At 56.0% G+C, this 23,857-nt stretch overlaps 1 protein-coding gene across 2 annotated transcripts; it reads left to right on the top strand.

The window, feature by feature from the left end:
• WTIP (WT1 interacting protein) lies at window positions 1–19,633 on the top strand. 2 transcript variants are annotated; one of them, XM_030820212.1, is made up of 8 exons: window positions 1–734; window positions 8,869–8,970; window positions 11,525–11,592; window positions 11,746–11,808; window positions 11,974–12,104; window positions 13,032–13,083; window positions 14,161–14,229; window positions 18,580–19,633. In XM_030820212.1, the coding sequence occupies exons 1-8, from the start codon at window positions 71–73 to the stop codon at window positions 18,718–18,720; spliced, it is 1,290 nt and encodes a 429-aa protein (XP_030676072.1). In that variant the 5' UTR covers window positions 1–70; the 3' UTR covers window positions 18,721–19,633. The 2 variants fall into 2 exon arrangements, with proteins under 2 accessions (XP_030676072.1, XP_030676073.1); XM_030820213.1 differs by lacking the exon at window positions 11,746–11,808.
• Window positions 19,634–23,857: the final 4,224 nt, after the last annotated feature.

The following is a 23,857-nucleotide window of genomic DNA, read 5'->3' as shown; positions in this document are numbered from 1 at the left end:
CGGCGGTCCGGCCGGAGCGGCGGCGGGAAGCGGAGGCGGAGGTGACGCGCCAGGGCCGGCGGGCCGGGCCATGCAGCGCTCCCGGGCGGGCGCGGACGAGGCGGCCCTGCTCCTGGCCGGGCTGGCCCTGCGGGAGCTGGAGCCCGGGTGCGGCTCTCCGGGTCGGGGTCGGCGGGGGCCGCGGCCTGGGCCTGGAGACGAGGCGGCGCCCGCCCTGGGCCGCAGAGGGAAGGGCGGCGGCGGCCCCGAGGCCGGGGCGGACGGACTGAGCCGCGGGGAGCGGGGTCCCCGGCGCGCGGCGGTCCCGGAGCTCAGCGCGCAGCCTGCGGGCAGCCCACGGGCCAGCCTGGCGGGGTCCGACGGCGGCGGCGGCGGCAGCGCCCGCTCCAGCGGCATCAGCCTGGGCTACGACCAGCGCCACGGCAGCCCGCGCTCCGGCCGCTCGGACCTGCGTCCCGGCCCCGGGCCGCCGTCGGTGGGCAGCGCCCGCTCCAGCGTGTCCAGCCTCGGCTCCCGGGGCTCGGCCGGCGCCTACGCTGACCTCCTCCCGCCCGGCGCCTGCCCCGCGCCCGCTCGCTCCCCGGAGCCTGCGGGGCCGGCCCCCTTCCCGCTGCCTGCACTCCCGCTGCCCCCGGGCCGGGAGGGCGGCCCAAGCGCGGCCGAGCGGCGGCTGGAGGCGCTCACCCGGGAGCTGGAGCGGGCGCTCGAGGCGCGCACGGCGCGGGACTACTTCGGTGAGCGAGCTCGGCCCGGCAGTTCCCTGCGCGCATGGCTGGGGTCCGGGGTTCCGAGACGGCCTCGGGTAGGCGGCCGGATCAGCGGAGGGGAGCACGGGGCTGGCTGGGGGTGCAGCAGTGCAGGGGGCTGGGACGAGGAAGGTGCATCCCCCGGGGACTGGGGAGCGCAGAGGGTGAGTGCGCCTGGATCCCCAGCAGCGGCTTCACCCCTGCCTCTGGGTTCCCCGACACACACGAGGGGTTCTGGCCGAGTGAGTTGATGCGCGGTTCCTAACTTAACAGGCAAGTCAGGTTTATGGGCACACTGAGCCATTTTCTGATAATTTTTTCTTCTTTCTTCTTCTTTTTTTTCTTTTTTCTTTGTTTGTTTGTTTTGTTTTGTTTTGTTTTGTTTGTCGCCCAGACTAGAGTGCACTGGCGCGATCTCGGCTCACTGTAGCCTTCGCCTCTCAGGCTCAAGCGATCCTCTCGCCTCAGCCTCAGCCTCCCTAGAAGCTGGGACTACAGGTGCACACCACCATGCCCAGCTTTTCTTCTTCTTCTTCTTTCTTCTTTCTTCTTTCTTCCTTCCTTTTCTTCTTTTCTTCTTTTCTTTTCTTCTTTTCTTCTTTCCTTCTTCTTTTCTTTTCTTCTTCTTCTCTTTCTTCTTCTTTTTTTTTTTTTTTTTTTTTTTTTTTTTTTTTTTTTTTTTTTTTTTTTTTTTTTTTTTTTTTTTTTTTTTTTTTTTTTTTTTTTTTTTTTTTTTTTTTTTTTTTTTCTTTTTCTTCTTCTTCTTTCTTCCTTTTTTTTGTAGAGACAGAGTCTCCCTATGTTGCCCAGGCTGGTCTTAAACTCCTGGGCTCAAGCGATCCGCCCTCCTCGGCCTCCCAAGGTGCTGTGATTACAGGCTTGAACCAGTGCGCTCGGCCTGATCTTTTCGTCTTTACATTTGGCGCTCTCGTCCTATCTGATCCTTTCATGCTTTGTGATGAGCAGAAAGGGGTGCTTCCCCGTCTGCCCCGCCACGGTATGGGTGTGGACAGCAACCGGGAGGTGGAGTGGCCCAGGTACCACCGGATACCGCCTGACCCAGGCTTTGGTGATGGTAGCAGCTGGAGAGGGAGACTGTGAGGGAAGAAAAGCCCACTTTGCGGGAGAGGGGAACCGTGCCAGTCACACGGGGCTGCCCTCGCCCAGACTGCGCTGTGGACATAGGATGTTTCCTAAAGGAATCCTGCTGCAGGTGCATCTGCAAAGCCCAGCAGCCTGACAGCCTCCACTTCCCAGTGTGGCCCTGGCCCCCTGATCTCTAGTTCTTGGAACAGCTCTTCGGGTGAGATTGTGAGCGGGGCCGAGGTATACTATGGGGCCTGGGGAGAGAACTTCCTAACCCGCCTTCTGTATTAAGCACCTGGCTTTGGTGGATGGATGGTCACCATGCCTGGGACCGTGGCCGTCCTGGGGTTTGTGTCTTTGAGCGTTCGATGGTGTCAGCAGCTCACGGCTGCCCTGAACTGGATCTTTTTTTTTTTTTGAAACGGAATCTCGCTCTGTCTCCAGGCTGGAGTGCAGTGGCGTGATCTTGGCTCACTGCAACCTCCGACTCCCTAGTTCAAGCGATTCTCTTGCCTCAGCCTCCGCAGTAGCTGGGATTACAGGCATGCACCACCACGCCCAGCTAATTTTTGTATTTTTAGTAGAGACGGGGTTTCACCATGTTGGTCAGGATGGTCTCAATCTCCTGACCTCATGATCTGCCTGCCTCAGCCTCCCAAAATGTTGGGATTACAGGCGTGAGCCACCGTGCCCGGCCCTGAACTGGATCTTGAGGGGTGAGGAGGCTGTCAGTGAGGGGCCAGGTGGGGGCATTCCAGAGAGAGGGAAGAATGAGCAGAGGAGGCCAGGCGGGATGAGAGATTGCCCCGCTCTTCCCCCAGGGGTTGCAGGCCAGAGGGCTCAGGTGGTCGAGGGCATATGTGGGCTAAGAGGAGGTGCGCCTGCTTTGGGATGGAGAGCGCCTCCCATCTGTGAGGTCATCGTGAGACTCTGTGCCTGGGCAGGTCTCGTGGCGCCTGTTGGATGGCCTGGGAGCAGGGAGATGTGCCAGGAACTGTCATCTCCCGTGCCAGGCAGGTGCCAGGAAGAGAGGCTGGGGCTGACTTTTGAAGGGCACGCTTTCCAGTGCCCTCTGCAGGGGAGAGTGCCCATTTCCCAGCCCCTGTGTACTGCAGATCCCGGGGGAGGGGGGTGTTCTGTAGACACCCCTGAATCTTTATATGATATAGGGATGGCTGAGGTCCTGGGCAGGTAATGTGGAGATGGTACAAGACGGTAGGGTGTGGTAGCACATTTTTTTTTTAAGGAGGAGCTTCTAGGCTGGGTGCGGTGGCTCACACCTGTAATCCCAGCACTTTGGGAGGCTGAGGTGGGAGGATTACTTGAGCTCAGTAGTTTGAGACCAGTGTGGGCAACATAATGAGACCTTGTCTCTATAAAAAGTTTTAAAAATCAGCTGGGCATGGTGGCACTCACCTGTGTTCTCAGCTACTTGGGAGGCTGAGGTGGGAGGAGCACTTGAACCCAGGAGTTCCAGGCTGCAATGAGCTATGATCGTGCCACTGCACTCTGGCCTGGATGACAGAATGAGATCCTGTCTTTTCTTTTCTTTTTCTTTTTTTTTTTTTTTTTTAATAAAAAAAGCTGCTCTGATCGGGCTGTTGTAGCGCCGTGAGAGTGTTAGAGGAGTGATGATAGACCTTTTTTATTTTGTTTTCAAGAAAAGCTAGAAATTGAGGTTTAGTAACACTTTCCTGATTTTGTTTACTTTATTTTTTTAAACTTTTTTGAGACCCAGTCTCGCTCTGTCGCCCAGGCTGGAGTGCAGTGGTGCGATCTCAGCTCACTGCAGCCTCCACCTCCGGGTTCAAGTGTTTCTGCTGGCTCAGCCTCCCCAGTAGCTGGGATTACAGGTGCGTACCTCCATGCCTGGCTAATTTTTGTATTTTTAGTAGAGATGAGGTTTCACCATGTTGGCCAGGCTTGTCTCGAGTTTCTGACCTCAGGTGATCCACCTGCCTCAGCCTCTCAAAGTGCTGGGATTACAGGCATGAACCACCATGCCCCGCCCACTTTCCTGATTTTAAAAAATATGGGCAACTATTTGTTTGAACTATATGGTTCTGATGATATTTGACTTTATTGAGCTACAAAAGTGGCAGTTTTGTAGAGTTCAACCAGAATAATACAGCATTTTACAAAAGGAAGTCTGCAGGTAGCATAAGCTCGAGTGATCTCTGATAAACCTCATCCTCAGAGTGTGGCTTTTTTGTTTTAAATTAATTTTTTTTTTTTTTTTTTAGAGGCAGGGTATCACCCTGTCACCTAGGCTGGAGTGCAGTGGTGAGATCAGCGCTCATTGCAGCCTTGAACTCCTGGGCTTAAGCAGTCTTCCTGCTTCAGCCTCCTGAGTAGCTGAGACCACAGGTGTGCATCACCATGCTCGGCTAAATTTTTTTATGTTTTGTAGAGCTGAGATCTTGCTTTGCTGTCCAGGCTGGTCTTGAACTTCTGGATTCAGGCGATCCTCCCTCTTTGGCTTCCCAGTGTTGGGATTACAGGCGGGAGCCACTACGCCTGGCCATAGCTTTTTTTTTTCTCTGTCCAACCCCTCATCCCTTCCTATCCTTGGCCCTGGTACCAGCTGACCTCTTGGTTGCTCTCTGCCATTCACTGATGTCTTTGGAACTTTCCCCTCTCCCCTCCCCAAGTTCCGCTGCCATTAGCTAGCCAACAGCCTCGGGCTTTCGGAACCTCTTCAGCTTTGGTGACCTCCTTGCCTTCTCTTCAGCCACCCACTCCCAGGGCCACGCCCTGTTTTCCCTTCACTCCAGCAGTCCTTAGTGGTAACCCCAGTCTGCTTCTCAGCAGTTCCTCTTATTCCTGTAATCGCCGTCTGCCCAGCAGAACCCCGACTCTGAGCCCATGCTTTGACCCCCTCTGTGGCCACTATACCAGGCTGGGAAGGGCTCTGAGGAAGCCCTCAGGACAGTGGGAGGTTTGTCATCCTCACCACGCAGGTCTTCCTGGCACCACTGACGACACCCTAAGCCTTTGTCAGTTTGTTTGTTTGTTTTTTTGAGACAGAGTTTTGCTCTTGTTGCTCAGGGTAGAGTTCAATGATGAGATCTCAGCTCACCGCAACCTCCGCCTCCCAGGTTCAAGCGATTCTCCTGGCTGAGCCTTCCAAGTAGCTGGGATTACAGGTGCATGCCACCACACCCGGCTAATATTTTGTATTTTTGGTAGAGACAGGGTTTCACTGTGTTAACCAGGATGGTCTCGATCTCCTGACCTCGTGATCCGCCCACTTTGGCCTCCCAAAGTGCTGGGATTACAGGCGTGAGCCACCGCGCCTGGCCGCCTTTGTCAGTTTCCTCTCTTATTCTCTCAACAACCTTCCTCCCTCCTGGGAACCCTACCTTTGCTTCTGACTTCGCTTGGAATGTTGAGGTCAGCAGTTGCAGTCTGTCTCCACCACCATCCTGCCCCTCCCCTGTAGGTGCTCTAGTCCATGTGGGTCTGACTCTCCTGCCGTCTGAGAGGACAAGGGTCCTTCCATCACCAACCTCCACCTCCTGCACCTTCAGTTCTCCTCTTTTCGTTGGCCCCTTCCCTTTGTTTCTTTTTATTTTTAATTTTTTTTTTTTTAGAGACAGGATCTAGCTCTGTTGCCCAGGCTGGAGTGCAGTAGTGCGATCACAGCTCACTGCAGCCTGAAACTCCTGGCCTCAAGTGATCCTCCTGTCTCAGACTCCCAAAGTGCTGAGATTACAGGCATGAGCCACCAAGCCCGGTCCCTGCCTGCTTTTTTTTTTGAGACGGAGTCTTGCTCTGTCACCCAGGCTGGAGTGCAGTGGTGTGATCTCAGCTCACTGCAACCTCTGCCTCCCAGATGCAAGCGATTCTCCCACCTCAGCCTCCCAAGCAACTGGGATTACAGTGTGCACCACCACGCCTGGCTAATTTTTATATTTTTAGTAGAGATGAGGTTTCACCATGTTGGCCAGGCTGGCCTCCAACTCCTGGCCTCAAGTGATCGACCCTCCTCGGCCTCCCAAAGTGTTGGGATTACAGGTGTGAGCCACCGTGCCCGGCCCCTGCCTGGTTCTGAAGGCATCTGAACTGGCCTTCTCTCTGCTCAGTGGGAGTGAGGCATGGGAGGCCCTGGGTAGAGCAGGAGGTACCCAGGAAAGCAGGAAGGGAGATGAAGACCCAGAAAGCTGGGTGCAGGCTGCATCCTGGACACCAGAGAGGAGGGGGTGGGCCAACTGCTAGCAAGATCAGAATGGAAAGTCCATAGATGGGGACGGCTAGGAGATAACCAAGTGTGGGCCATGCTCTCTTTGTTGACTGAGGGAAGGCGGGGAATGGGGCAGCTGGTGGAGGAGGGAGAGGAGGTTATTTAAGGAGAGAGATGAAAGGAGAAAGCAAGAAGGTCGGCGGAGGGCAGCATGGCCTGGAGCTGGCAGAAGATTTACGGTCCAGAGGGCAGGTGGAGGCCATCTTCGTGCCCTGTGTGGCATGGGAGGCCCTGGGTGACCCTGTAAAGGGGACACGAGATGTGTGGGCTACTTGCCTACTGTCTGGGTTTCCAGGAGGGCTGGCCAGGGAGTGCCCTGAGGCTAGAGCCAGGCTTGGCCCTGGCGTTGCTGGTCAACCCTCTCCTTTCCACCTTCCCCGCTGCATGCTGAGTACACAGGTGTGGTCCCTGATTCCATCCACTGATCGTAGGCACCTGCACAGCAGCGACCCTCATGTCTTTCTTCTTCCTTTTTTTTTTTTTTTTTTTTTTTTTGAGACGGAGTCTTACTCTGTCAGCCAGGGCTGGAGTGCAGTGGCGCGATCTCGGCTCACTGCAACCTCCGCCCCCCAGGTTCAAGTGATTCTGCTGCCTCAGCCTCCCGAGTAGCTGGGATTACAGGTGCCTGCCACCTCGCCCGACTAATTTTTGTATTTTTAGTAGAGACGGGGTTTCACTATCTTGGCCAGGCTGGTCTTGAACTCATGACCTCCTGATCCACCCGCCTCGGCCTCCCAAAGTGCTGGGATTACAGGCGTGAGCCATTGCGCCTGGCCTCTTCTTTTTTTGGAGACATTTCACTCTGTTACCCAGGCTGGAGTGCAGTGACATGATCATAGCTCCTGCAGCCTCAAACTCCCAGGCTTAAGCGATCCTCCTGCCTCAGACTCCTGAGTAACTGGGACCACAGGTGCACACCACCATGGCTGGATAGTCTAAAAACTTTTTGTAGAGATGAGAGTCTCGCTATGTTGCCCAGGCTAGTGTGGAACTCTTGGGCTCAAGTGATCCTCCCGCTTTGGCCTCCCAAAGTGCTGGGATTACAGGCGTGAGCCACTGCACCCAGCCCCCTTCCTTATTTCCTTCAGGCCTTTGCTCAAATATCACCTTGTGAGTGAGGCTTCTGTGAATACCCAGTTTAAAAATCACACATCCTTGGCCAGGCATAGCAGTACTTGCCTGTGGTCCCAGCTTCTTGGGAGGCCGAGGTGGGAGGATTGCTTGAGCCCAGGATGTCAAGGCTGCAGTGAGCTATGATTACACTGTTGCACTCCAGCCTGGGCAACAGAGCGAGACTCTCTTAAAAAAAAAAAAAAAAAAAAAAAAAAAGGCCGGGAGCAGTAGCTCACGCCTGTAATCCCAGTGCTTTGGGAGGCCAAGGTGGGTGAATCACCGGAGGTCAGGAGTCCACGACCAGCCTGACCAACATGGTGAAACCCTGTCTCTACTAAAAATACAAAAAATCAGCCAGGTGTGGTGGCACATGCCTGTAATCCCAGCTACTCGGGAGGCTGAGGCAGGAGAATCGCTTGAACCTGGGAGGTGGAGGTTGCGGTGAGTCAAGATCGCGCCACTGCACTCCAGCCTGGGTGACAAAGCGACTCTTATCTTAAAAAAAAAAAAAAAAATCCTGCATCCAACGCTGTAGCACTTGTCTCTGCCTGACGTTATTTGACTGCTGTTCTCTGCCCCCTTCCACTCGATGCAAGCTTCTTGAGAGTGGGGACCTGGGTGCATTGCAGACTGAGTGGTGCCTGACCTTAGGGGCATGTGACTTATCTGTGTGCTGACTGACCAAGAGAATAAGTGGACCCTGGCATACAGAGGAGGACAGAGTGGGTACAGAGGATAACAGAGTGGGTACAGAAGAGGACAGAGTGGCTGCAGAGGGGTGGTGACTGCCCCGGAGTGCCCGTGTCGTCTTCCTTCTTTTTGTCTGGGTCACAAAACATGTTGAAGAACAGGATTTGATTCACAAACAGCATGAAGGATTTTCCCTCAGTCCAAGAGCAGGCCATGGATGAAAGGGCTTAAAACAACTGTCTCGGTATAAAGATACCATGATAGGCTGGGTGTGGTGACTCACTCCTGTAATTGCAGCACTTTGGGAAGCCCAGGCAGGAGGATTGCTTGAGCTCAGGAATTGCTTGAGCGCACCCTGGGCAACTGGGCAACATAGCAATACCCTGTCTCTACAAAAGAAAAAATTAGCCATGTGTGATGGCATGTGCCAGAAGTCCTAGCTACTTGGGAGGCTGAGGCTGGAGGATCGCTTGAACCTAGGAGGTCGAGGCTGCAGTGAGCTGTGATTGCACCACTGCACTCCAGCCTGTGGGACAGAGCGAGATCCTGTCTCCGTCTCAAAAAAAACCTAAAAGCGGTCAGGTGCAGTGGCTCATGCCTGTAATGCCAGCACTTTGGGAGGCCAAAGCGGGAGGATTGCTTTAACACAGGAGTTTGAAACCAGCCTGGGCAACATAGTGAGACTCTGTCCCTATTTATAAATCAAAAACCAAAAGAATCTATCAGAACAGTTGTGATGGACAGCTTTGATTAGCTCCGACTCTGCACTGGGTGCTCGGCCAAGCCCTTGAATCCTCAGAGAGCAGCAGCAGCAATCCCTGGGTCGTGGCTACCCTGATGGTGCCCATGTCGGTCATCAGTAATCAAGTGATGTTGGCCTAGGAAAGTTAGCATCCCCAAGGACAAGCAGGTGGGCGATGTCAAGACGGGGAGTCCGTCGGTGTGGCATAGGCTGTGGCGCTAACCCCTGCTCTCTCCTGCCTCTCCTAGGCATTTGCATCAAGTGTGGGCTTGGCATCTACGGAGCCCAGCAGGCGTGCCAGGCAATGGGGAGTCTTTATCACACCGACTGCTTCACCTGCGACTCATGTGGTAGGTAACCCGTGCCCTGGGTAGCTCTGTGAAGGGGACCTTCCACATCATCCCCATTCCCCTCAAACCCCCTTGCACCTGAGTCCAGGCAGATGGACCACTCGGCTCTGGCCCAGGCTGGGCTGTGGAGGACTCTGTCTGCGGAGGAGGCATGGGGCCCCTGAGGAGCCTTTTGCTGGCTGTAGGACAGGGCTGCCTCCTGGTCGTCAGCTGTGGAGCCTCTGTGCCACGCAGGGCACTAATGTCACCCAGCTGCCTGGGAGCAGCGTCAGAAGCCCATGAAGGACCTTCTGCCTGTTTGGACATATGACTAATATTTCTTTTTCCTGCAATCTATTTTTGTTGTTGTTGCTGAGACAGAGTCTTAATCTGTTGCCCAGGCTGGAGTGCAGTGGAGTGATCTCGGCTCACTGCAGCCTCTGCCTCCGGTTTCAAGAGATTCTCCTGCCTCAGCCTCCCAAGTAGCTGGGATTACAGGCACACATGCCACCACGCTCAGCTAGTTTTTTTTTTTTCTTTGTATTTTTAGGTAGAGATGGGGTTTTACCATGTTGGCCAGGCTGGTCTCAAACTCTTGAGCTCAAGTGATCCACATGCCTCGGCCTCTCAAAGTGCTGGGAGTACAGTTGTGAGCCACCGTGCCTGGCCTACGATTTATTTTTGATCACAATTTTACACCCAACATAAACTATAAGTGGTATAGTTTAACCTAGACAAAGTTATAAAAAGAAAAAAAGGAACTATAATCCAACCACCCTAATAAATATCCACTCTTGGTTTGCCCACTGTTCTTCCAGACCTTGCTTTAATCAGACATCTTTTATGTATTTCCACATTTTTTAATTTTAATTTTTTTTTTTTTGAGACAGTCTCGCTCTGTTGCCAGACTGGAGTGTAGTGGTGTGATCTCAGCTCACTGCAACCTCTGTCTCCCTGGTGCAAGCGATTCTTCGCTTCAGCCTCCTGAGTAGCTGGGATTACAGGCATGCGCCACCACTCCCAGCTAATTTTTGTATTTTTTTAGTGAGACGGGATTTCACCGTGTTGGCCAGGATGGTCTCGACCTCCTGACTTCGTGATCTGCCTGCCTTGGCCTCCCACAGTGTTGGGATTACAGGTGTAAGTCACCTCGCCCGGTAAAATACCCTAGAAACTTCTATCTTGTGCCTCCCCCCCCCGCTTTTTTTTTTGAGACAGAGTCTCGCTCTGTGCCCCAGGCTGGAGTGCAGTGGTGAGATCTTGGCTTACTGCCACCTCCGTGTCCCAGTTTCAAGCGATTCTCCTTCCTCAGCCTCCTGAGTAGCTGGGACTACAGGCGCACAACACCACGCCCGGCTAATTTTTTGTATTTTTAGTAGAGATGGGGTTTCACCGTGTTAGCCAGTATGGTCTCGATCTCCTGATCTCGTGATCCATCTGCCTCGGCCTCCCAAAGTGCTGGGATTACAGGTGTGAGCCACTGCGCCTGGCCCTATCTTGTCCTTTTTCAGTTGATCCCTGTATGTCCCCCATCACATTTGCCCAACTGGTATTCTGATTTTTACCACTGTAGAAGAGTTTTGTCCATTCTAGAACTTCATGTAAATGCATTCCTACAGTGCATACTCTTTAATGGCTGATCTTTTGTTCAATGTCTTTTTTTTTTTTTTTTTTTTTAAGAAGCAGGGTCTTACGTCTTCATCCAGGCTGAAGTGCAGTGGCCCAGTCATGGCTCACTGCAGCCTTGACCTCCTGGGCCCGAGCGATCCTCCTGCCTCAGCCCCACAATGAGTAGTGGGACTACAGACACGTACCACCACGACTGGCTAATTTTTTTTTTTTTTCCTAGAGACAGGGTCTTGCTATGTTGCCCAGGCTGGTCTTGAACTCCTGGGCTCAAGTGATCCTCCTGCCTCAGCCTCCTCTGGGAGGATCGCTTGAGCTTGGGAGGTTGAGGCTGCAGTGAGCCATGATTGTGCCATTGCACTCCAGCCTAGGTGACAGAGCAAGACCCTGTCTTAAAAAAAAAAAACTACCAGCCTGGCCAACATAGTGAAGCCCCGTCTCCACTAAAAATACAGAAATTAGCCGGGCACCTGTAGTCCCAGCTGCTTGGGAGGGTGAGGCAGGAGAATCGCTTGAACCCAGGAGTTGGAGGTTGCAGTGAGCCGAGATCACGCCACTGCACTCCAGCCTGGGCGACACAGTGAGACTCTGTCTGAAAAAAAAAAAAAAAAAAAAAAAAAAAGATTAATTCTCGAAAATTTGCTGTGAATTCAACTGATCTTAAAGTGAATGTGTTTATTAACCAACACATGTATTTACATTAGCAAAATATTTATTTATATATTTGCTTTGGCAACCTTTTGCAATAATTCTACCGACAATGTTCTGTTTGATTTTTTTCTGAAATTTTGTTATTATAACAATAGCAACATAATATTAAAAGGATATTTAGAAAACCACCCATAACCCAGTGTCTCATCTGTTGGAGGAGGGTGCTGACAGCTGGAAGCACGGCTCCATCCCTGGTCCCCAGCGTTCCAGGGACCCCTCTCAACCCTCACCCTTGCAGGGAGACGACTCCGTGGGAAGGCGTTCTACAATGTGGGTGAGAAAGTGTACTGCCAGGAGGACTTCCTGGTGAGTCCAAGCTGTGCCCCGGCAGTGCCAGGGGTGGGAGGTGGGGCAGGGACCCTCATTCTGACTCGAGACCTGAGGCCAGGAGGCAGGTGCTAGCTGGGCCACGAGTGCCCCTTTGTCACACAATGTCCTGGATCCTGTGTCCCCTCCCAGTACTCTGGGTTCCAGCAGACCGCCGACAAGTGCAGCGTGTGTGGACATCTCATCATGGAAATGGTGAGCCCCTGCCCCAGCCTCCTGGAGCCCCTCTGATGTGGGTGGAGTCTGAGGACCCTACCCTCTCCCCTGCTCCAGACCTGCAGGGGTTCAGAGCCAGAGCCTCTCCCGGGGCGGTGCTGAGCCTCGTGCCCGCGCTGACCCCTCAGTGCACCCCACCCGCAGATCCTGCAGGCCCTGGGCAAGTCCTACCACCCAGGCTGCTTCCGGTGCTCTGTGTGCAATGAGTGCCTGGACGGGGTTCCCTTCACCGTGGACGTGGAGAACAACATCTACTGCGTGCGAGACTATCACACGTGAGTTGCTGGCACTGTGGAGCAGGCGGGACTCTGGCCGTCCTCCCTGGCTCCTCTGGAAGCATTTTTTTCCTGCCGGACTGACTGCCCTTTGTTCTTGGCCTTTTGCCTTCCGCCTCCCTTTGTGCACCCGGGCTTGGGGCAGGCATGTGTCTCTGCCTGCATCCCCTCTCCTGGTGGTCCGGCCACCAGCTGTCTTTTGCCTCTTCTCTCCCTATCGTGGCCTGTGTGCTTCTCTACTCCTGGCACAGGGGACCCTCCTGGCTGCAGTACCCACCATCTCTCCCCCTCCTCCCCTCCATCCCCTGCCAGGCCAGGCCTCTTCTGGCTGGGGCAGGGGCTTGGGATCTCTGCAGCCCCCTTCTCCTGCCTGTCTGATCCCCCATCTGTTTCCTCCTACCGTGACTCCAGGTTTATTCCTGGGAGCTGTGGTTCTGAGCAGGGCCTTCCGTGGGATTGGAGTCCTGGGCAGAGGTCCCTGGTACTCAGGGTGAAGCCAGGTCTCACAGTGGTCCTAGCTAGTGGTGTCCCAGACCTGGACATTAAGGAGAAGGGAACTTACAGGAAACATGGGGGCGGATGGCAGAGCAGAACCTGAAGCCATCCTGGAGGAGGTGATTGGGTGGAGATGAAATGAGCAGTCAGATAAGAGGCCAGGGCCGGGCGTGGTGGTGGATCGCTTGAACCCAGGAGTTGGAGACCAGCCTGGGCAACATAGTGAGACCCCATTTCTATAAAAAAAAAAAAAAGAGGCCAGTACAGGAAGGCATGGTAGAAGCTGTTCCCTGTCTGCCCCGAGGTGTGCACACAGGGAGAGAGGGCCTGATGCTTGGACCACGTCAGGGGGTTCCTGTGGGTGCACCTGTGCTTGTGCCCTTGGCCTCTGGTCACTCAGCTGATCACTTCTGGTTTCCTTTATTTCTCTAGGGTTTTTGCACCAAAATGCGCCTCCTGTGCCCGTCCTATCCTCCCTGCACAGGTAGGAGCCACTCACCCAGAGATGATCAGGTGCCTGGCCCAGCCGGCTGCTTCCATGTCCAGCCTGGGTCTAGCCCAGGTCTTGGGCCACAGTGGGAGGGATAAGCAGGTGCTTCTCTGCACATCCTTCAGGGCTGAGGGATGTGTGTTGTGCTTGTGCACGTGGGGTACAGCTGTCCCCTGGCATGAGGTCGAGGGAAGTGGTGGCCCCTGCTGCTCGGCTGCCCCACTGCCAGCCTCCGCTCCATTCTCCACTGATGGAAGGGCTGTTCCCTGGGTCTTCTCAGCTCTGCAGGCTGAGGTGGGGGTGCCGGGGGAGCAGATGAGAGATGGACATGGTCTGTGCGGAGCCACCGGTGGGTGCTGCAGCTCTCCTGGCCTGGGGTCTTCCCACAGTGCTGGCTCTGTCCCAGGCTGGTGTGCCTGGTGAAGCAGAACTGGCAGTGCCCTTTCGAGACTCCAAGGAAGTGAAAACAGGCCAGGCACAGGGGCCCACACCTGTAATCCCAGCACTTTGGGAGGCCGAGGTGGGATGATTGCTTGAAGCCAGGAGTTTGAGACCAGCCTGGGCCGCCTAGTGAGACCACATCTCTACAAAAAAAATAAAAAATTAGCTGGGTGTGGTTGTGCATGCCTGTAGTCCCAGCTACTTGGGAGGCTAAGGCAGGAGGATTGCTTGAGCCCAGGAGTTTGAGGCTGCAGTGAGCCGTGATTGCACTACTGCACTCCAGCCTGGGCAAGAGAGAGAGACCCTGTCTCTAAAAAAAATAAAAATAAAAAAAATAAAGGAATCAATGAGGTGAAAATAATGTCCACATCCATTGACACCCACGTGACACTCTTGTGGGCCTTTGTGCATGCTGTGGGCTGTGGCCGTGGAGGACGCCTAAGGCCCGCATGTGTCTGTGTATGTACACCTGCTGGAGCCTGTCCTGCCCCATGGAAGCAGCGTGGCAGTGCTCCCCCGGGCGGGCGTGGGCCTCTGCCGGGACAGGAGCGTGGTGTGTGGGAGTGTACATTCATGCAGTTTGCCTCCAGTCCCCGCATACTCATCGTGTGTGAACTTCTCTTCCTCCAGGGCTGCGAGACAACCATCCGTGTGGTGTCCATGGACAGAGACTACCACGTGGCATGTTACCACTGTGAGGTGAGCCTGGGCCCCCAGGAGTCTGGCAACTGGGGCGGGCCTCCTCCCACAGGGCTCTCCTCTCCAGGTGTTCTGTGGGCTCTCCTTATCAAAATTTTAGTTTTGCCGGGCTCGGTGGTTCACGCCTGTAATCCCAGCACTTTGGGAGGCTGAGGCGGGTGGATCACCTGAGGTCAGGAGTTCGAGACCAGCCTGGACAACATGGTGAAACCCCGTCTCTACTAAAAATACAAAAATTAGCCAGGCGTGGTGGCGGGCACCTGTAGTCCCAGCTACTCAGGAGGCTGAGGTAGGAGAATCGCTTGAACCTGGGAGGCAGAGGTTGCAGTGAGCCGAGATCATGCCATTGCACTCCAGCCTGGGCAACAAGAGTGAGACTCTGTCTCAAACAAAATTTTTTTTTTAAATTTTTATTTATTAGAGACAAGATCTCACTCTGTTGCTCAGACTGGAGTGCAATGGCACGATCATAGCTCACTAGAGCCTCAACCTCCTGGCTCAAGCTATCTTCTTACCTCAATCTCCTGAGTAGCTATCACCATAGGCTTGCGCCACCACATTCAGCTAATTTTGTTAATTTTAGTAGAAATGGGGTTTCATCATGTTACCCAGGCTGGTCTTGAACTCCTGGGCTCAAGTGATCCACCTGCCTTGGCCTCCCAAAGTGCTGGGACTACAACGTGAGCCACCGTGCCGGCCTCACCTATTTTATGGCGTCTACCCCATTCTACCTGTCCTTTTCCTGCCCTGCAGAGCGTGAACTGGGGGAGGGAGTGAAGGCAGGTGCTCCCTGAGCAGCTGGAGGAGTCAGGGTTGGGCGCCCAGGTTCAGGGAAGTGGGCTGAGTTGAGTGATGGTTAGGCCATAGAAAGGACTGGATTTGGCAAGTGTCTGGATGTGGGGGGTTGGGGGTTGGGGCTTGGGAGGTGTTCATGAGAACCCCAGCAGAGTGAGGGTGGGGGGAAGAGGGGATGAGATGCTCTCAGTTTTGGTAGCTGGAGATGTCCAGTCGACCTGTAAATGGGTGGGGGGTTCAGCGACCCTGCCGACAGCTGTGGGAATTTGGGGTCACTGGCGTGTGGCGCTCTCTTCTCTGAATCTTTTTTTTTTTTGAGACGGGTCTCACTCTGTTGTCCAGGCTGCAGTGCAGTGGCACTATCTGAGGTCACTGCAAGCTCCACCTCCTGGGTTCAAGCAATTCTGCTGCCTCAGCCTCCTGAGTAGCTGGGACTACAGGCACCCACCATCACGCCCGGCTAGTTTTTGTGTTTTTAGTAGAGATAGGGTTTCACCATGTTGGCTGGGCTGGTTTCAAACTCCTGACTTCAAGTGATCCACCCACCTTGGCCTCCCAAAGTGCTGGGATTACAGGCTTGAGCCACCACACCAGGCCTTCTCTGAATCTTGGCCCTGGGAATTCCAGTTGCCTTGGCCTCCCCTGATTCTCAACTCAAGGAGACCACGGGGCTCCCTGGGCAGCCGGAGCAGTCTCCAGGCGGTCAGTTGGGTGTTGTGGGGTACACTTGCCAGATTTCCCGTCTCTGAGAGATGATGGGCCTCCCTGGTCTGTTGTCCGGGGTCTCAGAGTCACTGTCATCTGTTTAGCCTGTTGCTCTCGTTGTTGAAGGTGGGAGGAGAAATCCAATTTCTGTTCCTCCGTTCTGGCGGGAAGCAAGGGTCCCATGATGGACACAGGGACGGCAGCTGAAGCCAGGGAGCAAATGAGGTCTTCCAGGATGAGTTGGAAAAGAAGGAGTGGGGGTCAGGATAGCTCAGGGAGCACCGTCACTTAAGGACACACACAGGCGAAGTGGCCACAAAGGGAGGCTGAGGAGGCCTGGGCGGGAGAACCAGGAGGCTGCTGGCAACTGCGCCCCAGCAAGAGCAGAGCAAGTGGCAGTGGGGAATCTGCAGTAGCAGTCAGGGATCCCTTGGGTGACAAGGTCTCCTGGGTGCAGGCAAGTGGCCCCATGGGAGCACCGATTGTGTCAGGCTACCCAGGAGGGAGGACAAGGAGCAGGGATGGTCTGCAGACGGACCGGGGCTCCCCTCCAGCACTAACAGGACCTCCGCGTCCCTCCACTTGCTGGGCCGTCCTGTGGACTGTGCGGTCCTCTGGGGATTGTCTAGTACCGAGCGCAGCAAAAGGTTGACGCTGAGAGAGCAGGGCAGGCAGCTGGTGGTGTTGCTGTGCTGCGGTGAGGCTGTTGGATGGGGACTGATACCTCCGGGACGCCGCACTCCTCCCTGGCCTAGTGTGCAGCGGTTGGTAGCAGGGCCCAGCCAGTGGCCTGTGGTGGGACAGACAGGAGACCAGGGAAAGGAGTGATGTGGTGCCACTGCAGCAGCCCAGCTCCCTTCCCTGCACAGGGCGGGCCAGGTATTGGTGTCAGGGGCTCTGGGTAATGGGTCAAAGCTGCCAGCATTCCAGCCCCGAGCCTGCAAAGGTAAAAACTGCGAGATAAGGTACTTGAAGCCAGCCCCCTGCTTCCCCTGGTGTCTCCAGGTCCTCTCACCATTGCCTCTTCAGACCACCCGGGGGTGGCATTCATCCCTTCACCCTGCTCCAGGGACCCCTGTGTGGCGGGAACTGGTGGACACTTCCTTCCAGGCCCCGCAGCATCTTCGAGCACAGGGCCGCTTCCTCCTCCACGCACTTGCTTCACTTTGCCCTCGGGGCTGCCAGGTTTTGGTTTTCTTCACTTTTGTTTCTCCTTGAATCTCCTCTGCCCAGACCTCTTCTCTTCCCACCTCCTCATGGAAGGTTCTGCTGTTCGCCCTCACTCCCTGGAAGAGGTAGTCTCCTGTTTTGTTTTTAAAAACCATCACGTGGCCAGGCGCAGTGGCTCACGCCTGTAATCCCAGCACTTTGGGAGGCCGAGGCAGGCAGATCACGAGGTCAGGAGATCGAGACTATCCTGGCTAACACTGTGAAACCCCGTCTCTGCTACAGATACAAAAAATTAGCCAGGCGTGGTAGCGGGCGCCTGTAGTCCCAGCTACTCAGGAGGCTGAGGCAGGAGAATGGCATGAACCCAGGAGGCGGAGCTTGCAGTGAGCCGAGATTGCGCCACTGCACTCCAGCCTGGGCGACAGAGCGAGACTCCGTCTCAGAAAACAACAACAACAACAACAACAAAAACCATCACGTTTGGTTGGGTGCGGTGGCTTGCGCCTACAATCCCAGCATTTTGGGAGGCCGAGGTGGGAGGATGGTTATGAAGCCAGGGGTTCAACATTAGCCTGATCAGCATAGCAAGACGCCATCTCTACAAAATACAAGGGAAAAAAAATTAGCCGGGCGTGGTGGCACATGTCTGTAGTCCTAGCTGCTTGGGAGGCTGAGGTGGGAAGACTGCTTGAGCCCAGGAGTTTGAGGCTGCAGTGAGCTGAGATCCGCACCACTGCACTCCAGCCTGGGTGGCAGAGTGAGACCCTGTCTAATAAACAAAAACAGGCCAGGCACGGTGGCTCATGCCTGTAATCCCAGCATTTTGGGAGGCCGAGGTGAAGGATCACTTGAGGTCAGGAGTTCTAGACCAGCCTGAGCAACATGAAACCCCATCACTACAAAAAATAAACAAAATTCACAGGGCATGGCAGGGTGCGCCAGTGGTCTCAGCTACTCAGGAGGCTAAGGTGGGAGGATCACTTGAGCCCCGGAGGTCGAGGCTGCAGTGAGCCGGGATCCAGACACTGCATTCCAGCCTGGGCGACAGTGAGAGACCCTGTCTCAAACAACAACAAACGAATAAACAAAAAACACCCAAACCATCAGGTTTTTATGCTGACACCCACGTTGACTGCCCAGCCCTCTTCCGCAGTCTCACTTACATCCAGTGACTTCCTCTTGGATACCTGAGAGGCAGCTCCAGTCCCCAGTGCTCCACGCCGGGCTTCCCATCCCCCCTCTGGCAGAGGAAGAGTTTTTTTTTTTTTGAGACGGAGTTTCGCTGTTGTCACCCAGGCTGGGATGCAATGGCAGGCTTTTGGCTCTCTGCAACCTCTGCCTCCCGGGTTCAAGCGATTCTCCAGCCTCAGCCTCCCAAGTAGCTGGGATTATAGGCATGTGCCACTATGCCCGGCTAAGTTTGTATTTTCAGTAGAGACAGGGTTTCACCATGTTGGCTGGGCTAGTCTCGAACTCTTGACTGAAGCAATGATCCAGCCGCCTCAGCCTCCCAAAGTTCTGGGATTACAGGTGTGAGCCCCTGCGCCCGGTAGAAGAGTCTTTATGTTGTTATGCGGCACCCTGCAGATCTGCCCCTTCCCTCCGTCCCTCCCCAGTCCGGTGACCTCTGATGTGCGCTTGTCTGCTGACTCTGGGGCTGGGGGCTGTGTTCTTCCCTAGGACTGCGGGCTGCAGCTGAGCGGGGAGGAGGGACGCCGTTGCTACCCCCTGGCGGGCCACCTGCTGTGTCGTCGTTGCCACCTGCGGCGCCTCCAACCTGGGCCTCTTCCCTCACCCACTGTGCACGTCACTGAGCTCTGAGCAGGGGAAAACCCGTCCCTGGGCCGGGGTGGGGGTGGGTGTGGGTGTGGAGGGAGGGCCCGCGTGGGTGTCCCCGGTCAGCGTCAGGGGAGCTCCCCCCAATCCCACTTTCCCACCGAGCTGCTGTCTGCAGGGGCCGGACCCCCGCGTGGAAGCTTCTATTTATTCACCGTCTGTGCCTGCTCGTGTCACTTCCCTGCGGGCCCTGCCTCCTACCCACCCCATCACCAGCTTTCCACTTGGAGGCCCCCTGCGCCCTGCAGCCTCAGGGTAGGCCGTGGGTCACCAGGCTGGAGAGGGCCCCTGCCCTAGCCAGGGGTGTGAGGTGACCCGGCTGCATTCCTGGGTGGGAGCTGCTCTCCGTTGTTCGGGGGCCTGGGACACTCCCCCCCGCCTCCCCCCGCAAAGCTTGCTCCCAGGCAGGGCGTGGTCTGGAAGGCGGGGCTGGCGGGGACTGGGTGTTCCTGCATCTCCTAGCACAGTGCCTGCTGGTGGGTGGAAGGGTGCCTGGCTTAGGCGGGGTCCCAGGAGGGGGTAAAGAATGACACCGTTGGGGAGGGGGCCTGCAAAGGGCATTGCCTGTGGCCACGTGGTCTCTGTGGGAATTGGTCCTGGGGACTTTGATGGGTGTTTGCGGCCCCAGTTTCCGCCCTGCTCCCTCTTCCAAGGCTCCTGGCTTGGGCCCCCCCAACCCCCTTGCTTAGCTCGGGAAAATCCCCGTGCGGCTCCAGCCCCGGGTCTCGCTCAGGAGCGATGAGAGGGGCGCCCTGGCCGCGCTTCAGGAAAGCCTGTGTCTGCGCGCGGGGCACGGGGCTCCACGACAAAAGGACAGGATTTGACTTAAATTAAGTTTTTCCCTTGAGGATATTTTCATTTTCTTTAAAAGAATATAATTTTCTTCTAAGATCTTGGACCAGCCTTGTTATTTTTAAAGCAAATTCCAGCAAACTCACAAGTGTCTAATTTGTCTGTTAACGGAGCTGGTTTTCAGGTGGTAAGAACCTTGTGGTTTCAGGACTTTTGTATAAATTCCTCTAAAACCTCGCCACGTGTGTCCACCTTTCAGACTTTAGGGTAGTATGGGGTTCCGTGTGTGTCCGGGTGTTAAGGGCGGTCGCCCCACGAAATGCAGTGTGGAGGTCCCTCCGTGCTCCTTGGGACACACTGACGGGAACGTGGGGTCTGGACGTGGGGGGCCCCGGTCCTGATGCGGAATCCCCACGGGTTCAGGGGACATCTGGACTGAAGTCACTCGTCCCTGGGAGAGCCCGGACCCGCCTGTTGGCTGCTGCTCTCTCTTTCCTCCCCCACCGTCAGGTGTGAGGTCTGTGAATCACTCGCGGGGCTGGGCCAGGCGCCGGGAACCAGCTGGGCTGTCCAGGCCGAGCCCAAGGGAACACTAGGAGGCCCCCGCAGGGAAGTGGCGGCTCCGGAGTCCAGCAGGGCCGAGGCATGGCGCAGGCGCCACCTGGTGGGCTGAGCCGGCAAGTACAGGGACGGTCAGGGAGCCTTAAGCAGGGACTTCCACAGTGTGGAGAGCGCTGCATCTCAAGAGTGGGGCCTTCAGCCAGAGAGTAAAGTCCAGGCGTGGAGGCTCCGGTGCTGGCTCTCCCCTGCGAGCTGTGCTGCTTTTTTTTTTTTTCTTGAGATGGAGTGTCATTCTGTCACCCAGGCTGGAGTGCAGTGGCGCAATCTTGGCTCACTGCAACCTCCGCCTCCCGGGTTCAAGCAGTTCTCCTACCTCAGTCTCCCGAGTAGCTGGGACTACAGGTGCATGCCACCACGCCCGGCTAATTTTGTATTTTTAGTAGAGACGGGGTTTCACCATGTTGGTCAGGTTGGTCTCCAACTCCTGACCTCAGGCGATCCACCCACCTCAGGCTCCCAAAGTGCTGGGATTACAGGCATGTGCCACCGCGCCTGGCTTTTTTTTTTTGAGACAGGGTCTCGTTCTGTCCCCCAGGCTGGAGTGCATTGGCACGATCTGGGCCTACTGCAACCTCTGCCTCCAGGGTTCAAGTAATTCTCATGCCTCAGCCTCCCGAGTAGCTGGGACTACAGGTGTGCCCCATGACGCCCAGCTTTTTTTTTTTTTTTTTTTTAAGACAGAGTCTTGCTCTGTCGCCCAGGCTGGAGTGCAGTGGCACGATCTGGGCTGACTGCAATCTCTGCCTCCCACGTTCAAGCAGTTCTCCTGCCTCAGCCTCCCAAGTGCTGGGATTACAAGCGTGTGCCATCAGGCCTGCCTAATTTTTGTATTTTTAGTAGAGTCGGGGTTTCACCATGTTGGCCAGACTGGTCTGGAACTCCTGGACTCAAGCGATCCATCCGCCTCGACCTTCCAAAGTTCTGGGATTACAGGCGTGAGCCACTGCGCCTGGCCTTACTTTTTGTATTTTTAGTTGAGATGGGGTTTCAGCATTTTGGCCAGGTTGGTCTCAAACTCCTGACCTCAAGCGAGCCCACCTTGGCCTCCCAGAGTGTTGAGATTACAGGCGTGAGCCACCGCGCCTGGCCTGGGCTGCTTTGCCTTCTAACTGGTCAGTTGCAAAGCTGTCCTCTGAACTGTCCTCTCTGCTTCCTCCCTCAAACCTGCTTTGAGCCGGGTTTCTCCTCGTTGCCAACCGGGTCCTTCTCCTCCCCTTCCTTTGCGTGTGCCATGGTGGGCCCTGCGCTTACATCCATGGGGTTGCTTCACTGAACCCTGCTCCATCCCGGTCACCATGCGCGCTCCTGCCAGCTGGCCTGAGTCATCACAGCTTGGAGTCCCCCCAACCCCACCCAAGGAACATACTTTGTCAAAGATCACAGCCAAGGGAGTGCGTGGCCCTTGGGGCAGTGGCCTCACCAGGCCACACTCTGCCCTTTCTGGGTCCCTGGGCCCTGCATTGCCTTCTGTCAGGGCTGGTGGCCGCTGCTCCACCTCCTCCCCCGGAGCTGTGCACGGCAGTTCCCTCCATGGGAGCCACTCTCTCCCGGGGTTTCTTCCTCCTCAGAACCTTCTCATCTCGGCCACTATGAAGTCAGGCCCCAGTTGTGACACCTCACTTGACACCCACAAGTCTTGGCCCCTGCTCTCTAAGCTCATTTGCCAACAGCAGCATCTCCATTTCATGCCCAGGGGTGACGTTGACCCCATGGTTATAGAGATGGAGGATGCCATGTGAGAACTGGGCTGAGCCATGCCAGTGGCCTGTGACCCTCCAGCCCTGGGTGCCACCCCCCACCTGCCCCAGGGGACCCCCACTGATGTGGTCTCTGCTGACACCTGTGCCTGTGCCTGAGGTCCCTGTCATCCTTCCCTGGCCTGAGTGGCAAGTCTCCTGCCATCGCTGTCCCCGCTAGGCGGTGAGCTCTCCAGCCTGGGCCCGCCTGGTGGCTCATGATCCTTTCCACTGCGCCTGGTTTAGGGCAAGTGCTGAGGCTGGAGCTGACCCTGTCCTGGTCTTCGGGGTCTTGGCTTAGTTCCACCTGCACTGGTCCAAGTCCAGCCTGGTTGCCTAGTGAAGGTTCCACAGCGGGTACTTAAAGGGCCAAGCGCTGTCCACACGGGCACATCCCATGTGGGTGCGAGTGCTCCCTGCAATCCCCAGACAAGCCTGCCTGTTAGCGGGGCTCAGCTCAGAGGCATAGACCCTGGAGGGCTGAGTCTGCCTGTGTGCATGTGTGTGTGTGTGTGTGTGTGTGTGGTGTGAGAGAGAGAGAGAGAGACAGGGATGGGGGGAGAGTGTGTGTATCAATGAGAGAGATGGAGAAAGTCGTGTGTGAAAGGGATTGAATATTTCGGAAAATGAATGAGAGAGATTGGGAGAGATGGTGGGAGGTGGAGTGGGAGAGAGACCTGTTGTTTAAGAGGGAGACTGAGTGACTCTGAGAATGAGGGGGAAAGATACGGAGACAGGATAAGCTGCAGGGAGAGAGAGGGAGAGAGGCATTGAACTGGAGCAAGACCAGCAGAGCCCTGAAGCTGGGTGATTTGGGAGGATTTGGTGGGTTCTCAGTGACCCCACTGAGGCCTTACCCACAAGTGGAAAAGGCTCACCTCCTCTAAGTGACCAGACTGTGGGGTGTAATTGTGTGTTTGTGTGTGTGTGTGTGTGGGCGTCGCCCTGAAGATGGCCTCTTGGAGGGTCCTGGGGTGGGTGGGTCTTGGGCATGGGGTGCCCTCTGCCCTCATTCTTTCTTCATCTGGGCTCCCTGCCCCTGTTGGGGTGGGAAGCACAGATGTCAGCTTGCTGAGCTGCAGGTACCAAGACAACCCCAAGTGGAACTGCTCTTGGGGGGCTGGGTGGGGGGGCCACTGGACAGGATTTATGGGGCCTGGGCAGGGCTAGACAGAGGTGTGGGGAGCAGTGTGGGCCAGAGGGTGACCGGGGGTTGGGGTGAGTGGGGTGGGGTGCAGCTGTGCTCACCCCTCCCACCCAGCCCCACCCTGAGGCTGGTCTCCAGCTCGTGAGCAGAGGCCAAGAGAAGGCCCTTCCCGATCACGGGGTCCTGTCTCCTCCGTGTCTGGCAGCCCTCATTTAGCCAGGAGGCCAACAAGGACTTCTGGTGCCACACTCGGGAGGGGTGAGGGCTTTGCTGGCTGCAGGGTCAGGAGTAGGCTCAGCCTGTGGGGCCCAGGAGAGCCTTGGGATGGGGATCAAGAGCAGGTCTGGGAGAGGGGGGAGCACCAGGGCCACCTGCAGCCTCCACCCAGCCCAGCTCTGGAGGCTTTGCCCCCACCCTGCCCCCATGGTAGGCGTGCTACCTAGAGCCTGGTGGGGACCTGGGCGAGGGGCAGGTGCACACATTTCATGGGGTTGGTGGGGGATTCTGGGAGCCAGCCTGGGTGGGGGCTCAAAGATGGGAGGGGCCCTGAGGCCTGAGGTGGCGGAAGGAGCTCACCTGTCTCAGGCCCAGGCCCTCACCAGGTTCCTAGTTCCTGGCCGGATACCCCAGGATGGCCTGGGATCCTGGAGAGTGCACAGGAAACTCAGGAGGAGTGTGGACGCGGCTCCTCTCCTTCCATCCATTTCTGCGGCCCTGAGGGCATTGCTGGGCCACCCTCCCAGACCTGGGGCATGTGTCACAGGGCTGCCAGGAGGGCACAGGGCCCAAGGATTCCCCAGGGATGCCAGGCCCCCTGTGGGCACTC

The sequence above is a fragment of the Nomascus leucogenys genome, chromosome 10 (genome assembly GCF_006542625.1).
Source record: "Nomascus leucogenys isolate Asia chromosome 10, Asia_NLE_v1, whole genome shotgun sequence".
Classification (NCBI taxonomy): Eukaryota; Metazoa; Chordata; class Mammalia; order Primates; family Hylobatidae; genus Nomascus; species Nomascus leucogenys.
The sequence above is the reverse complement of the archived record's forward strand: the minus strand, read 5'-3'. Positions and strand labels throughout refer to the sequence as shown.

Coding starts and splice junctions, on each gene's coding strand:
- WTIP (XM_030820212.1), top strand. CDS start 71: ATGCAGCGCTCCCGGGCGGGCGCGGACGAGGCGGCCCTGCTCCTGGCC. Junction 8,971..11,524: donor CTTCACCTGCGACTCATGTG/GTAGGTAACCCG, acceptor TCACCCTTGCAG/GGAGACGACTCCGTGGGAAG. Junction 14,230..18,579: donor TGGCATGTTACCACTGTGAG/GTGAGCCTGGGC, acceptor GTTCTTCCCTAG/GACTGCGGGCTGCAGCTGAG.